The sequence below is a fragment of the Oryctolagus cuniculus genome, chromosome 4 (assembly GCF_051225735.1).
Source record: "Oryctolagus cuniculus isolate XC-2025 breed Fujian yellow rabbit chromosome 4, ASM5122573v1, whole genome shotgun sequence".
Classification (NCBI taxonomy): Eukaryota; Metazoa; Chordata; class Mammalia; order Lagomorpha; family Leporidae; genus Oryctolagus; species Oryctolagus cuniculus.
This window is the reverse complement of record NC_142870.1, coordinates 25,217,647-25,234,174: the sequence shown is the minus strand read 5'-3', so window position 1 is coordinate 25,234,174 and position 16,528 is coordinate 25,217,647. Positions and strand designations below refer to the sequence as shown.

General features: G+C 33.1%; 1 protein-coding gene across 2 annotated transcripts in view; it reads left to right on the top strand.

Annotated features, from left to right (window-relative positions):
* NCAM2 (neural cell adhesion molecule 2) overlaps positions 1-16,528 on the top strand; it is a 586,819-nt gene that overhangs the window by 310,810 nt on the left and 259,481 nt on the right. For both annotated transcript variants that reach the window (XM_051819201.3, XM_051819203.3), the window contains exons 2-5: positions 2,207-2,281; positions 5,466-5,672; positions 9,256-9,399; positions 15,832-15,969. In XM_051819201.3, the coding sequence (XP_051675161.1) occupies positions 2,207-2,281; positions 5,466-5,672; positions 9,256-9,399; positions 15,832-15,969 (564 nt within the window). The remainder of the gene's footprint in view (positions 1-2,206; positions 2,282-5,465; positions 5,673-9,255; positions 9,400-15,831; positions 15,970-16,528) is intronic.

Below are 16,528 nucleotides of genomic sequence, written 5' to 3'. Positions count from 1 at the left end.
AGCAACAAAGAAAAACTTAGACTGGGGAGATGCATTGATGAATTCCACCAAACTTTTAAAAGAACTATTCCCAATTCTTCTTAAACAATTTAAAACAATTGAAAATGAGCAAATCCTCCCAAAATCCTTCTATGACACCAGCATATGTAATTCCAAAACCAGGAAAAGATCCCACAGAGAACTATAGTCCAACATCCCTGATAAAAATAGATGCAAAATCCTCAACAAAATACTAGCTAGTTTAGTCCAACAACACATGAAAGAATTCATCCAGTCAGACCAAGTGTGATTTGGCTCAGTGGTGAAGGGATGGTTCATTGTATGCAAATTAATAAATTTAATACATTGCAGCAACAATTTGCATGAAAACCATAAGAATATCTCAATAGATGCAGAGTAAACATTGATAAAATACAATTATTTTCAGAATAATAATCTTAAGCAAATTGGGTATGGAAAGAACATTTTTCAACACAATCAAGGAAATATATGACAAACCCACAAGTAGTATCAAATTAAGTGGGAAAAGCTGGAAGTATTACCACTAAGATCTGGAACAAGACAAGGATGCCTACTCTCACTATTACTATTCAGTGTAGTTCTGGAAGTTTTTGCCAGAGCAATTATATAATAAAAAGAAATCAAAGGGTTACAAATTGGAAAGCAGAGAGTCAAATAATTCCTGTTTGCAGATGACAAGCATTTGAGCCATCACCTGCTTTCACCTGGGGGTGCACATTAACAGGAAATCTGAATTGGGAGTAGAGCCATGACTCAAACCAGGTTCTCCAGTGAGGATACTGGACATTATAAACAGCATCTTAACCACTTAGCCAAGCATCCACCACGATGACATATTCTTAATTTATAATGTGCTTTATTTTAAATTTCATGTGTCTTTTTCTCTTACTGGTTGCTGAAAAGGTTTCCTATTACTTGTTCACAATGCATACTGTCATCATGGATTTTATATCAAAATGCAAGCTTAGATAAAGAGAGCTTTGCTTATAAAATGTTGGGGCAATGATGTGGTTCTCCTAAAGGGCACTTATGAGTGTTCTGCCACTTAGCTGTCAACTCTAGAAGTGAGACACATTTGAGCATAGTTTGTCTGCTTAAGGTTTTCCAAAGAACATATACTTATAGCCAAAAATCCCAAATTTTAATGTAGTTTAACTGTAACTAATCTGTGATAGACAAGCCTCCACGGTATTTCTATTTGCCAGTCTGTTGAATGATTTAATTCTCACTGTATGTTGTGGTGGGGTAAGGCATGATTCAAGTCTAGTGTTAAATGGTTTTCTGTAGCATCTCATTATACTGGAGAAGCTTGGGTATATATCCAAGGTTTAAGTGATTCAATGCTCATCTAAGTCAACTTCTGGTTACTTTGGTCATCAAATTCTCAGTATAGACTTGTCCTTTATTTTCATATTTCCTTCATTTATTCCTTACAATTCCATTAATTCATTTAAAGCTTAACTGTTTATTTCTCAAAACAAAGGATGGTGTGATACTTTATGGAATTATCACAGTGTCTTGTCCACCATGTCAATCTGTACTAAAGCTACATTTTAATTTACTTCAAAGTTCCAGACTATTCAGCTATTGTGTTACATATTTGGCAGTAAGCTTTTGAAAAATCAAGTATCTCCTCTCCTAAATTGTCATTATCCTGGATCCTAACATCACTTATTATATGTGAAAATAAACGTGCATCCATCATTCACTATGCAATGCTCCCTTCACTCATATGCCTTTTTGCATGTAAATATTTTAGAAGATAGTCAAAATGTAATTTCTATATATTCTTAACTTTGTAATGACTGTTTAGGTTTACTCATTCAAATCGTGTTCCAACTTTGCCATAAAATTTTTATTTAGATATTTCCCAACTTAGTATTCAATATAAGACCTAGCCTATGAATAAAATATAGTTTTCTGATTATGAATTATATAATTTAATTGATTTACAGAATTTTAATATGTTAACTTGAATAATAGATTCGATCTGGTTGTGAAATTATAATAATGTAAATATATAATTTTGTTGGATTTTTTTACAGAGCTTCTGCTTGTCTTTATGGGAAATAAAAATCAGCTAAAAATGTTTAATGTTTGGACTGTGTGTTTTACACATCAAGTATTGACATATTAGAACTCATATGTAAAACATAAGTTAATTATTACTCAATTATTTTTTCAGCTCTTCTTCAAGTGACAATTTCACTTAGCAAAGTAGAGCTTAGTGTGGGTGAATCTAAATTCTTCACATGCACAGGTATGTATTTCCATACATATTTTCAGAATGTTTTCCACTTTAATTATTGATAAAATATATTGGCTAAATTTAAGTAGTTAAAAACTCAGCTCTTTGAAAACTAAAGCTTATCATGAGGATTGTAATGATTAGAGAAGTGTTAATAATTCACGTTTCCACATTACGAGTTGTGTATTTTTTGTGTTAATTTCAAGTTATAAACTACCAAACTATTTGAATTATTTGAATGGAACTTATTATGAAATAGAAAGTATGCACAATAACTTTTAAATATATTTAAATGGTATTCATGTCTAAATGATAATATCAAGATAAATGCAAAGATTATAACTGAACCTGTTTATAAATATGAAATGAATAAATTGGATACAGTGCACTGCAATGTAGTTACACCTGAATGAACATCTTAGGACAAAAAAAGGAAAATGAGTTCATCCTTCTGAAAGAAGAATACCCATTTAAAATTAGTCACTTAATGAAGAAAACTGTGATTTATTGATTTTTAATTAGAAGTATCAAATGTCATGAGGTTTATGGAAAATTTTATGGACCTTTTTAATAAGGTTAATGAGGAATACACAGATTTCATTCAGAAGACACTTAAATAGTTAAGTTTGATATTCTAATTCAGTGTATTATAGAACTGATGACTAGATTGATTTTACAGATCTTTAGATTCACCATATTCACTTGTATGCATATAACTTCATAACTAAGCTTAAAATATTTACTTAGTGTGAAAATTGCTTATTAAAATATTTTAGAATTGTTTTTGTTCTTGATTATAATAAAATAAATCAAAAATAAATTAAAGTAACCATTCTAATAAAATATATTACAAATTATTACTAAGAATAACATGGCTTATTTCAGTTATTATTAAAATTGTTAAAATTGGACAGTTATAATAATACATTTATAAATAATAATCACATATATATGTATATAATATTACATCATATGACAAAATTAAAAATGAACATGATTCTTCATATATTTGCCTTCCTAAACATCTGAAGGTATTCATCAGTTAATACTCCTTTTGCATATTGACAAATATAAAATCAAATAGTAGAGAGTGAATAGTTCATCATCATGGATTATGTAAGCAGAGTTTTAGCTTAAGTTTCTGAATCTTGTCTGTTTTATCTACACATTGCACTCCTCAGTTATATCCTGTTAATGATAAAACAATAAAACAGTTTAAAAATTAATTTTGAAAATTGAAATGAAATGTTATTTTCATATCAATGCATTGCATATAATAAGATCCTTTATGAATTAGAATAGGTGAAATTAAGATGGAATTGAAGAGTGTATATTAATATCATTCAGTGTTACTAAGTTTCTTAAGAAGACAGCAAATTAAGTAAACCTTTATCACTTTTATTTAAAAACATGTAACTAAAGACCTTGAAAATGGTCTTATCTATATTACATTTAGTAGTAAAATAGAACCCTAAAAATGGTAACATCAGAACACATTGATAATGAGAATATAAATGGCATGTACTACAATGGTGATTATATAGACATGACTCAAAATTTTCAGATACCTTAGAAACATAGATATATAACCCTCAGTAAGATAAATGTCTCAAACTTAAGCTAGAATGTGGTCATCTCTTAAGATGTTAATAAGAATTGTCATATATAGCAAATGAATTTTTCTAACTACATTTTAAAGACAACCAACAAAAATTTCATGATATTTATGAAGGTTCTTCAAAAATTCATACAAAATGCATATGAAGAAAATAGTAGTGTGCATGGATATCAGAAAATATTACACCATTATAAACTTAGTTTATAATTTCACTTTCAATGAACTTTTTGAGGTACTCTGTATTAATAATGTCCAACAGTCCACTCATTAATATGAAATATTTTATAGGAATATCATTTATTAGATATCCTGGAAAAGAGATAATTAATACTACTCTCCAGAATTATCTCTTTATGGTAATGAAGTTTCATGCTATATTATTAAGAAAGAAAATGTACAAAATATTTCTCAGAGTATCCTTATAGTGTATGTGATTTTGCAATATTCAAAATTAAGGTGATTCTCATTTAAGTCATATTTTTGTAACTTCTCTATAGAAATAAAAATGAAAACAAATATTCACTATTAAATGCATTATTCTGTAGCCACTAAAATTTTATAGCTTCAGAAAAACTAGAGATAGCTAAGATTCATTTAAGAGTTCACCTAAACATTTTTTTCATACTTTTTCTCAAGCATGTCTAATTTGTTACAGAAAGGAATATAATTTGTTTCTAAAATCATTTTAGTAAAAATATGAAGGAATAATTTTCTTCAAAGTGGTCTGCAGATGTTAGTTAACTTTATGCATTTTCCCTGATTCTTTTGAGTTAATAGTGTATGCTGCTTCTACAAATTATCTCTCAAGTAATTTTGTGAAATACATCCTTTTGGTGACTAACGGTAAACACAGGAAGTTTCAGCTTTTAGGGATAAGATAATAATCTAGATTCTGAACTGGAAAACTTAAACAAATGTCTACCCTGTAATGATTTAGTTGTAATTGCTTGGCTGTAAAGTATGGTTTCAATGCATTCTAATTATCATATGATTAAATAGTTAACAGTGTTAGATTCAAATGATGAAACTACTGTTTCATCAGATTTGGACTCCATTTAAAAAAAAAAAAGGCCATTGGCTTTATATGTGCAAGTATAAAAACTTGGGAAAATAATTCAAAAGTCAATATTATCAAAGGCCAAAGCTTGTTTGGCGATTTACAGTTTTATAAACTCTGCTTCATCAGGGAATAAAGTGCTTTCCCTTGACCCTATTGGAGACAGTTGGGCTGTGAATTCATGTTAATCACGTTAGGAATCATGTCTCATTTTGGATATATCTATCAGGTGTGGTCTATGCATGGCTCAGTACTCAAGTCGATTTTGGTACTTTGAGTATTTTTATGGAACTTTTCGATTTTTCTTACTTGGGTGAAATTGAGTCCTCAGCGTTGCAAAAGCAAAGATGAACATTTGTGCAAACATTTGTGTTTACTTTCAATTTTGTAAGATTTTCAGATTTCCAGTCTTTCATTTACATATTTACTAAATTGTCAAAATTGTTACATGATGTTATATGCCAGTGCCAAAACAACACTTAAGACATGTTTTCAAACATTTCTTTTACTTGAATCTGTAGCAATTGGTGAACCGGAGAGTATAGATTGGTATAATCCTCAAGGAGAGAAGATAATTTCAACACAGAGGGTAGTGGTGCAGAAGGAAGGCGTTAGATCACGATTAACCATCTACAATGCAAATATAGAAGATGCAGGGATATATCGCTGTCAAGCAACGGATGCCAAAGGACAGACACAAGAAGCTACAGTAGTTTTGGAAATTTACCGTAAGTCAAATATTTTTAAGTTGAAGTTAATTCAAACTGTGATTTATTGCAAAGAAATTCACAAAATAAAATGTGTTGGGCCGGCGCCGCGGCTCAATAGGCTAATCCTCCGCCTAGCGGCGCCGGCACACCGGGTTCTAGTCCCGGTCGGGGCGCCGGATTCTGTCCCGGTTGCCCCTCTTCCAGGCCAGCCCTCTGCTGTGGCCAGGGAGTGCAGTGGAGGATGGCCCAGGTGCTTGGGCCCTGCACCCCATGGGAGACCAGGAAAAGCACCTGGCTCCTGGCTCCTGCCATCGGATCAGCGCGGTGCGCCGGCTGCAGCGCGCCAGCCGCGGCGGCCATTGGAGGGTGAACCAACGGCAAAGGAAGACCTTTCTCTCTGTCTCTCTCTCTCACTGTCCACTCTGCCTGTCAAAAAATAAAAAAATAAAAAAATAAATAAATAAATAAAAAAAAAAAAATAAAATGTGTTAATAATAAAAATGATGCACATTGACAATTAAGTGTAAGGGCATTAAAAAAGAATTAAAAGATGATTTACTTTTGGTGTAAAAAATAACCTTATTTTGTTGAAAACAAAATTAAAACTTTATTTTGCCTCAAAAATGTTTTACATGCACACAAATGTATATTATGCCAAAATTATGCCTGGATTTCAAAATTCTTGTAAACCAAAATAAACTTAAATTCTAATTTTCTCAAAAAAAGTATCCGTATGTATGTATATATTTGAGAGGGAGAGATGCAATAAGAGTGAGGGATACAGAAAGAAAGAGCAAGAGAGAGAGCTCCCATCTATTTGGTTCACTTCCCAAATGCCCACATCAGCCAGCACTGTGCTAGGACCAAGTCAGAACCTGGGAACTCAATGCAGGTCTCCCACATGGGTGGCAGGAACCCAATTATTTGAACCATAACCACTGCCATCCAGGGTGTACATTAGCAAAGTGCTGGAAATAAGAGCTGGAGCCAGGTATTGAAACCAGGAAATGTGATTTGGGACATTATCATTTTAACTGGAATCTTAACTGACAGGCTAAATGCCCACCCCACTCCCAAACTTATTTTGTGATTCCATTCTTCCACAAATTGTTTAAAGTGCTCTCATATATACTACATGATCCTCTGACCTTTAAAGATATCAGTTATTCATCCGGTTTTTGTTGAAGGTTTATTTTATTTATTTGAAAGGTACAATTAGAGAGAGAGAGAGAGAGAGAGAGAGTATTCAATCTTCTGGTTTATTCCCCGAATGGCTGTAACGGCTAGGGATGGGTCAGTCCAAAGCAAGGAATCAGAAGCTTCTTCCAGGTCTCCCACATGGGTGCAGGGTCCATAGACTTGGGCCATCTTCTTCTGCTCTCCCAGTCCATTAGCATGGAGCTGAATTGGAAGTGGAGCAGCCAGGACTTCAACCAGCGCCCATATCAGGTGCCAGGGTCACAGGCAGCAGCTTTATCTGCCATGTGACAATGCAATCCCCAATTATTTATCTTTTATCACAGTGAATTGTAAAGTAGGATGGATGTAGACAACAGGAAATTTTAAATATAGACATGAAAAAAATTCTGTTCATTAGCTATTATAAATAAAAATATTTTATTTCCTCAGGTCTCTAAGAATAAAGTGGGTAAATAGAAAATAATGGTCTGTTTTAGGGGTTTGAGATTTATTCTGATTAATTTTCACACTAAAATAAAATACCAGCATTAGATATATGAAATTGAATATGCCACCACACCACTTTATATTCTAGAGTAAAACAGGGAGGAAGGGTCAGTAAACAGGAGTAGACAGAGAGAACACTGAAAACAAATCTAGTGCAGAATAACATGTACTCAGGATCCTCTGCCACCAGACATTTTCATCAATAGGATTTTCCATAGTTAAACTTGATTTTATACTTGAGCTGGATTGCTTTCCTCTGTTCTCTCCATTTAAGATCCATTAATCTATTATAGCATTGTTTTTGAAGCCTGCAGAGATTCTGAATATGAAACCAGACTTTGTGAACTACTTTGTTGACCTTGAGTAAAGCATCTAACCTTTCTGCTTTCAATTCTCTCTTCTCTAAAATGGGTACAGTAGTACCTAAATCATATGTCGAGCTGGATTTTTTTAAGATTTATTTATTTATTTGAAATTAGAGTTACACACAGAGAGAAGGAGAGAGAGAGAGAGAGAGAGAGAGAGAGAGGTGGAGAGAGAGGCAGAGAGAGGTCTTCTATCTTCTGGTTCACTCCCCAAAGGACTACAATGGCTGCAACTGAGCTGATCTGAAGCCAGGAGCCAGGAGCTTCTTCTGGGTCTCCCACACAGGTGCAGGGGCCCAAGGACTTGGGCCATCTTCTATGGCTTTCACGGGTCATACCAGAGAGATGGATTGGAAGAGGAGCAGCCAGGACTTGAACCGGCACCCATATGGGATGCCAGCACTGCAGGCAGTGGCGGCTTTGCCCTCTATCCCACAAAGCTGGCCCTGTTGACCTGTTTTGAGAATGTGCCAATTAGTATTGCATAAAGAACTTACAAGAACAATGCCTTGTAATCACATTTCCATCATTGTAAAAACATACACATTTTTAGAATAGAAACTTAGGCTGTCTCTCCCTGTAGATTTGTGGTGTGTGTATATATATATATATATATACACACACACATACATATATATGTAGGATATGAAAGAGAAAAGAGAACATGTCCTTAGTAGGGCTTCCTATTTGAGGACTAAGATGGGTTGTTAGTACGTTCTTACCTTCATTTTTCCTGATTTAACTTTTTTTTACCCTGCTAGAGTGTAAGTTCCTCAAGAAAGATATTTTTTACATTTATATTACCTTCTTCAGTATTCTTTTCACCAATTACTGAAACTATATTAAAATGATCATTTAATGAACATAGTGTTTGCAAATATTTTTCATTGCTTTAAATAATGCAAAAGAAGATGTTTAGCATTTGCAAAACGAAAAAATATCATTTTATTTGGTGATAGCAATGTGTTGTGTTACTTTTGTGAAAAATCCTCATTGAAAAATACATGTTCACTCATTTATTCAACACATCGATTATAGTATAGTCAATACTGTGTTAAGTCCTAGATAATAAATTATGCATATGTACATATATATATGTATATATATATAGTAGAACTCTATTGGAAAAATATTAGGTTGCAATAGAGAGATAGGGTATGTTTAATGACAAAATATATTGCTATTTTATTTGAGAATTTAGGCAGTCTTCTGAATTTTGGGGGAGTGAAAAATGCAAGGAAAATCCTGGAATATTCAAGGAACTATAAGGCAGAGAAACACTGACTAAAAAGAAGGTAAATTGGAATGGTTTGTGAGGTAGACTTCGGTTTATATAGGATCAACTATGATATTGTAAGAATTTGTGATTTTATTCTCAGCAAAATGGGAATTTATTAAGGAGCAATTGAATTATATTGTCATGCTTAAGGTTTTAAATTATCCAGGTTCTCCTAATTACTTTAGTCCAGAATCAATAAACATAAATTCCAGAATATGTTATCAGGAGAAATTAGTGATACTGTTATGATTTATCTTATTTCTTAATACAGAAAAGCTCACTTTCAGAGAAGTGGTGTCACCTCAGGAATTCAAACAAGGAGAGGATGCAGAAGTGGTTTGCCGTGTTAGCAGTTCACCTGCACCTGCTATCAGCTGGTTGTATCATAATGAGGAAGTCACCGCTATTTCCGACAGTTAGTATTTTGGTAACTCCCTAAGTTATATGTTCTAAAAATATTGCAGTTTTTAAAAATACTGAATCTACATATCTGATTATGGAAATGGTAATTTTTAACCCTAAATGTCAAACAGCTATTTTCAGAAACTTAAGCTCTGAGTTAGGGTTTGGCAAACTATGGGCATCAGGTTAAATTAGCTCCTCTACTGTTTTTAGAGGACGTTTGAAGAATAAACCCATGCCCAATATTTACATCTTTTCTGTGACTCCTTTGAGGGCAGAATTGAACAATACTTAATATATAGAGAGTTAAGGAAGAAGATTGCTAACCCTTTCTTTAGTTTCAAAGACAGAGTAATAAACTAAAAACAGCACTAAGTAAACGAAAGAATAAATCCTCTGCATACATACCTACATAGTGCAATTTTAATATGATCCTACAGGCTCACTGTATGCAAATTAAAATAATATCTTCATTAATCCTATTTTTATTCTGGGATTATCCTTTTTAAAGATTTCTACATGCTCTAAATGTTGTGGTATGATACATATGGATAATGACAGAAAAGTACATTCATTCAAATAGTCTTCATGATTTTACTTCAGACTGAGCTAAAATTCCAGAACAATATGACATTTGAAATTGAAAGCATAATTTGCTTATATTATGTTCCTTTACCATTGTGCATAGGGAGTATTTTCAACTTAGAATATATTTCAATGCACCTGCTTTGCAGAGAGGTACAAAATAATTGAATCTTTTTAAATACTTTCCATCCTGGATGATCACATTTTGTGTTTCTAAGAGATGAAGCTCCTAGAGCATAAAAGAGAGAAAGTAGAGGTATCTATTTTTGAATATGTAGAGAGAATGTATCATAATTCTGTTCAATAGTCATTTTTGAAATTTTACAAGGATTTTTCTGAGTATGATATTTGCAGTGCTTTTCAGCTATTGACTGAAACTTTTTATTTCTATTATAATAATAAAATGAAAAATAATCCTCAATTTCCTTTTATTTTATTTTTGCATAAGTGCTTTAAATTTTATTAACATGAATAAATTATGGTATGTGTTTTCATTGTTTTTCCCCTCATTCAAAAGAAGCACAGTTCTTTTATACTAGTTAAATAATGATGTCTGACACTTTCAGATTGTCTAAGCTTGTGCTTTACAAGTACATCTGGGTCACAGCACATAGACAAAATACTTCAAAGCAGAGATTAATGGCCAAGTTTAGTGGTGGTGTAGTGAGGCTCTTGTCCTAGAGTTCACACATGTCCCTGAGCATCTCAGAATGGACGGCCATAAAGAATGAAATCCATTTTGCCTCTTCCCTTTGCCTTGACTCTGAAGCTTTGAACAACTTTTTATACTAATCTGCACACAAAAAAGCCAGATTCATTATCTGTAGAATACCATTTATATTCATTTCAAACAATAACTATGTGATATAAAATACATATTCTAAATGCTTAAATATTTACATGAATGAATACAAATTTTGGCTATAGGTCAGACTCTCAAATAAGTAAGCTTATCTTTCTCATTCTTTTTTGTCTTAAAATCCTGGGAATCGGTTATACAAAAATTATATGGATTTATGTTATAGGTAAAACTAGAAAAGCCAATGCAGAGTAAAGGACTTGAATGAAAATTTAACATAGGAAGGTAGAAGAAGTAGAATTATACATTTATAATGTAGCTTATATAATATTGATATATATTATTAACTTATTTAAAACATAAACTTCTAAAACTTGTAATATTGGAAAAAAAACTTACCACATAGTTTATTATCAAACTGTATGTTTATAATAGATTTACAATATATAGTATACTTTGTCTAATTTTATTCTTTGTGCTTCATTGATTAAAGCAAATAAATTGAGATCAGGTTTATATTGATGAAAATAACATGTATAGGGATTTAGAGCAATGCAGAGGTTCCAGATAGCCATCTGTTGCCTAAATGAGTACGGAGGTAAAATTGAGATGTTCCAGATAGAATATGGAAGGTATGGAAATGTTTTACATGTTTAATAGTAGATGTGCACCAAATAGTCAACATTACATTCATACAGAATAAATGTAGTTGAGATTTTCCATGTAAAGAATCTAAGTAAGCTTTTAGGGAGTAAAGGAGACATTTTGTATGAAAGTTGAATATCTTGACTCAGTATCATTGTTATGGAGAAAGATGTCATTTCAAATATCTATTCAACCTTAGCCAGTTTGAGAATTACTTCTTACACATCATAAATACTTCACATCTAATAGAGGTTTTATATCTGCATTAAGACTATGGATGTGATCATTTTGTTCCATAAAATTTGTATATAATCTCCTTCTAGTAAATGATTCATTCAATGTAACACCTGGTATATACCCTTCTGTACTAGATGTTGGTGCTTCATTGTTAACCATGTAAACATGCTCATTGCCTTCAAAATACTGATAATCTGGAGGGAAGGATACATAGATAAAACAGTGAAAACAGGCTTCCTTGAGATAGAGAAAGTGCTGTAATAGAGAATGACAGTGAAGGAACACCTCAGGAAGTTAGGATAGGTGATGATGTCAAACAGGCCTGCCCGCCTGCCCGGAGGCAAGAGTGACCTTCAAATAAGTTCAAAGATTAGCTGGGCAAAGTGCAAGGAGGATTTTTCAGTGGAGGGAGTACCATGTCCAATGGCCAGGGGTCAAAAATCACATGAATAATGTTTTCTAGAAACTGGAATGAGTTGTTATTCATTAGAAATTATGAATAAGGATAATCTGAATACTTCCATGAAAGTGGAATATAACCAGAATTTTTAAATTAAAGACTAAGAAGGGAAGCTGGAGAGGAAGGCCTAGCCAAAAAAGCATGACCTTGTCATTTCTTCTAAGGAGTTTATAGTTAATCCACAGGGACCATAGGCAGTGCCATGTATTTGAGAAGGTTATTAGTGAATCAGTTAAGAGAATAATTTGGCCAAAACTCCATATATTAAGATCAGTTTGGAACCTAATGAAATAATTACAGAAAGAGAAGAAAAATCAGACTAAGCAATGACTAAAGAGAAGTGATAGGACATGGGCTTTGACTGGATATGCACACTGAGAGAGATGGACTTGACAACAGTGACTCCCAGAATTTATCTCATACAAAGAATTCCACGACTTAGGGAATTGCCTTGGCAGCAAATTCCACATAAGCCATTGTAAATATGTATGAAGACAGAACTGCAGAAAAAGAGACAGGGAATTTCAGGTTGAGTTACTGAGCTAAACTTTAAACATACTGAGATTGAAGTATTTATGACCTTTCTGAGTAGATGTGCCTGGAAGACTGTTAAACAGATAATATGAAAATAATTATGAAACTCACAAGAGTAGTTTGGGCTAATGAAAAGCAGAGAAATTGAGATGCATAAGTGAAGCCATAAGCTTCATGTTTGTATCTCAAGAGCAACCTAAAGAAAAATAAACATTACGGAAAAGTTTATACCACTTGGGAGGAAAACCCCCTGGCTCTACCTTTTAGTATTTTCTCTCTGAAATAGCTTCTGAATCCATTTGTTTGCACTATTAGCTATCACTTCAACATGTCACCACTTGTCTATCTGTGTTAATGACCATCAGTAGCCATTGAATGAGGATTGGATGAGGGGTGGGGAAGAATTAAGAAACAGAGCATAAAACAGACATCTCATCAGTTGTGCTCTGTGCTTTTATTTTTTTACCTTGATAATTAGAATAGAATTTTGTAACACTGAGAAAACAGATAATATGTACTAGTTAAATATTTCTCATAGTCCTAGTAATGTATGATTGTTTGAAGCACTGTTTTCTTCAACTGTTTTCTGGAAACACATATCACTGATGTACTTTTTATTAGCAGATTGCCAACAACAGTCCTTAGATTTCACAAACACATTTGGAATTTGAGATAAAATTTTGTATAGTTTGGATTCTCTGTGGAAAAATACTTACACTCACAAACATATTTAATAGTATATATTTAGATTTAGCAGGTGATTACTGTTTTCCTAAAGTTCTACCAGTTTTCTCTCAGTAGATATTATGAATTAAAACAGCCTTTGGAAGCTATAATTTTCCAATTAACAAGAAACAGATTTATTTCCATTCAAAAATTGGTATAAGCTATTTTAATTTATTTTATTGAGTCTTGTCTTTCTGTTTGAAATAGTGCTCCCTCTTACTATTTTTCTTAATTCAATTAAAAGGAGCTAAAGACCATTGTAGTTAAATGATACATGTTTAGCAAGTTAGAAAAGGCAGTAATAAAAACATCTAGATACAATTAAGAGTATCCTTTGATTTACCCTGAACTTGTAAAAACTAATGAATACTTCTCATTATGATTTTCAACTATATAACTGAATAAATGATCTTAGAGTGTTTCTGAATTTTATTGATGTAGGCAGGCAAATAGGATAAAATCGATTAAGTTTGTAAGCTGGAAAAGTCACGCTCCTACCTGACCACACTTGTAGGCTCACTTGCCAATCAGACTACATAATTCCCTTGTTATGTTTGTTTTCCTTGTTGTCCCACACATGACCTTTGCATGCATACTTGCTCCATGTGGACCCAACTTAGCTTCTAGACCTCTCCTTCTCCCCTAAATAAAGCCCTCACTCTCATGTGCATTTCTCTCACTGAATAAAACCCTTAAAAACTTAGCATATTGTCTGGTCTATTTGAGCCAGTATTCAGAATTCTTCTCCAAATAAGTGGGAAGAGACAACAGAGTTATTAATATTGAAAATTATTAATAGCAGTCCAATATCATCTCAGGACTTCTTGTGAGTCATTTATCACAATTTCTTCCATATTTACCTCTCACTCCCCCATAACTTTTCTTTGGTAGTAAAATTTCATGCTTGTCTTCTAATTTACCAGGGGAGCAATTATGCTAAAACATTTGTCTTTCTTCTTAGGAGAAACCTAAACAATAAATAAATTATATGGAAAGCTTATGCCACTTGTGCTGAAAATCTTGTGACTGTAGATTTATAGTATTTTCTCCCTGAGATAGCCTCTGGACCCATATGTTTGCACTATTTGTTATCTCTTCCACAAGTTGCCACTTGTTTGCCTCTGTTAATGACCATGAGAAGTCTGGTGATTCCTCTATTTCTAGCCAAAATTTTTCCCATGTTGTTAAGGAAATTCTATGGTAAATCAGTCTCCAAATCTGAATGGCCTACTTGCAGAGAAATTATTTTTCACTCATGAAATATCTAATAATCAGGAAGGGTAGAGGCAGGATGCCGCCTCATGCATCCATTCAGTGCTCCAAGCTGGTAAAGGATCCACCTTTTTACACATGTGGCTTCCATGATGTCCGTGACTGGAAAGGGAGCAAATAGGAGAGAGCAGTGAACAGTGAAATTCATCCAAAAGTAACCTTTTGACTATAGATATCCAAGGGATGGGGCACCCTAAAATAATGCCCCTTCTACTTAACAAGTGCCCAAAGGCAATAAAGACCACAGCTCTTTATGTATCGACGTATCTCAAATACCATATGCAACAAATAAATGATATTCAATGATATCTGTAGATTCATTCATTAATGAGATCTAAGATACTGCCTGCAAAACATGTCTCAAAATAGGACCTGGTGTGCTAGCACTCTATATGATAAGAGAAAGAGTTTAGCACTGCAACAGAATTGTGATGAATATTAACTAAGGCCAGATAAAAAAATAATGTCAGGCAGAAACACTGCATAGGATTTCAGGTCATTGTAGCAGATTACCTTAAGCACTCAGTTCATGTATTTGTCTTACTGGTTTATTCTTATATGCATGCATGTGCCACAAATACACCCACCCAAAATGGAATCTTGATATAAAATTGATAAAGTCTAATTAATTCATTCCTAGAACTGATTATCTTGCATTTAGCCAAAGAACAACCTCTTAAATAAATCCAAGATATTACTATTTTATATCCTTTATGTGACTTGAATATTATTGTATCATTTTGCTTCTTCCTCTGGGTATGAAAAATTATTAGTTTAATTATTGTGTGAACAGGGATGTTCAATACATTTTCTAATCCTTTTTCATACCCAAGTTGCTACATATTTGCAATGAAAAGTTTTCATGTTGGCAATATCTAATCTCTCCGCATTGTTCTTTGGAGCATAATTTCTGCACTCAGAATACCAAGGGGGAAATAATAGTCTAACCATTTTATGTGGATATAAAGTCTTGAATGTGTTTTAGAAAAAAAGGTGTAACAAGGCAGTGTGGAGTGGAGAAATTGAAGTCGTGAAATTACATTTTACTTTCAAATTTGAATTTGTTTGTTGATGAAAAGTTTGATAGTGTGAGACAAGTGCCATATTTTAACTCTCAGCACTTTAGAGCACACTGGACTCAGCCTTCACTTTCTGATATCATTTCCTCCCCTTGGCTTGCTTTTCAGATCGGTTCGCTATGTTAGCAAACAACAATCTGCAGATTCTCAACATCAATAAAAGTGATGAAGGTATATACAGGTGTGAAGGAAGAGTGGAGGCTAGGGGAGAAATTGACTTCCGTGATATCATCGTTATTGTAAATGGTAAGCAGTAATTAATTTCAATATATTTTATGGATTCATTTTCGCAATATGTTTATTAAAAAGACAGCAATTTAAATTTGACACTCAAGTCTTCCCTAATGAACCTCTTCAATGCCTGGAAGAAATTCTCCCTCCTCTTCCATGGCATCTGCTTCAATGCATTGCCATCTCAAGGGCAGCAGCTGTGACTTAACTGCCATGCTCACCACAGCGTTCAGTTAAAAATCGCCTTTGCCAAGTTTGTAGAATTGAAAGAATGTCCAATGAAACATAGGTAAGTATTACACTAGATTTTACTTTTTATTTTTTTATTTCAATTCGTTTAAATTTGTAAAACAAAAAAATGAAGTGATACAGCATTCCCATATACCCCCATAAAGCTTCCCCTATTATTAACATTTAATATTAGTGTGTTATAATTCTTGAGTTGCTGCAATTTCAATTCAAGTAGTCTCAAAGTTCTACTTTTCTCCACATCAAATTTTTCAATTCTAATAATGCTCCCATTTTTCTCATTCATTACAAGAAAAAAAAAATCTAAACAAGTTTTCATGACTTA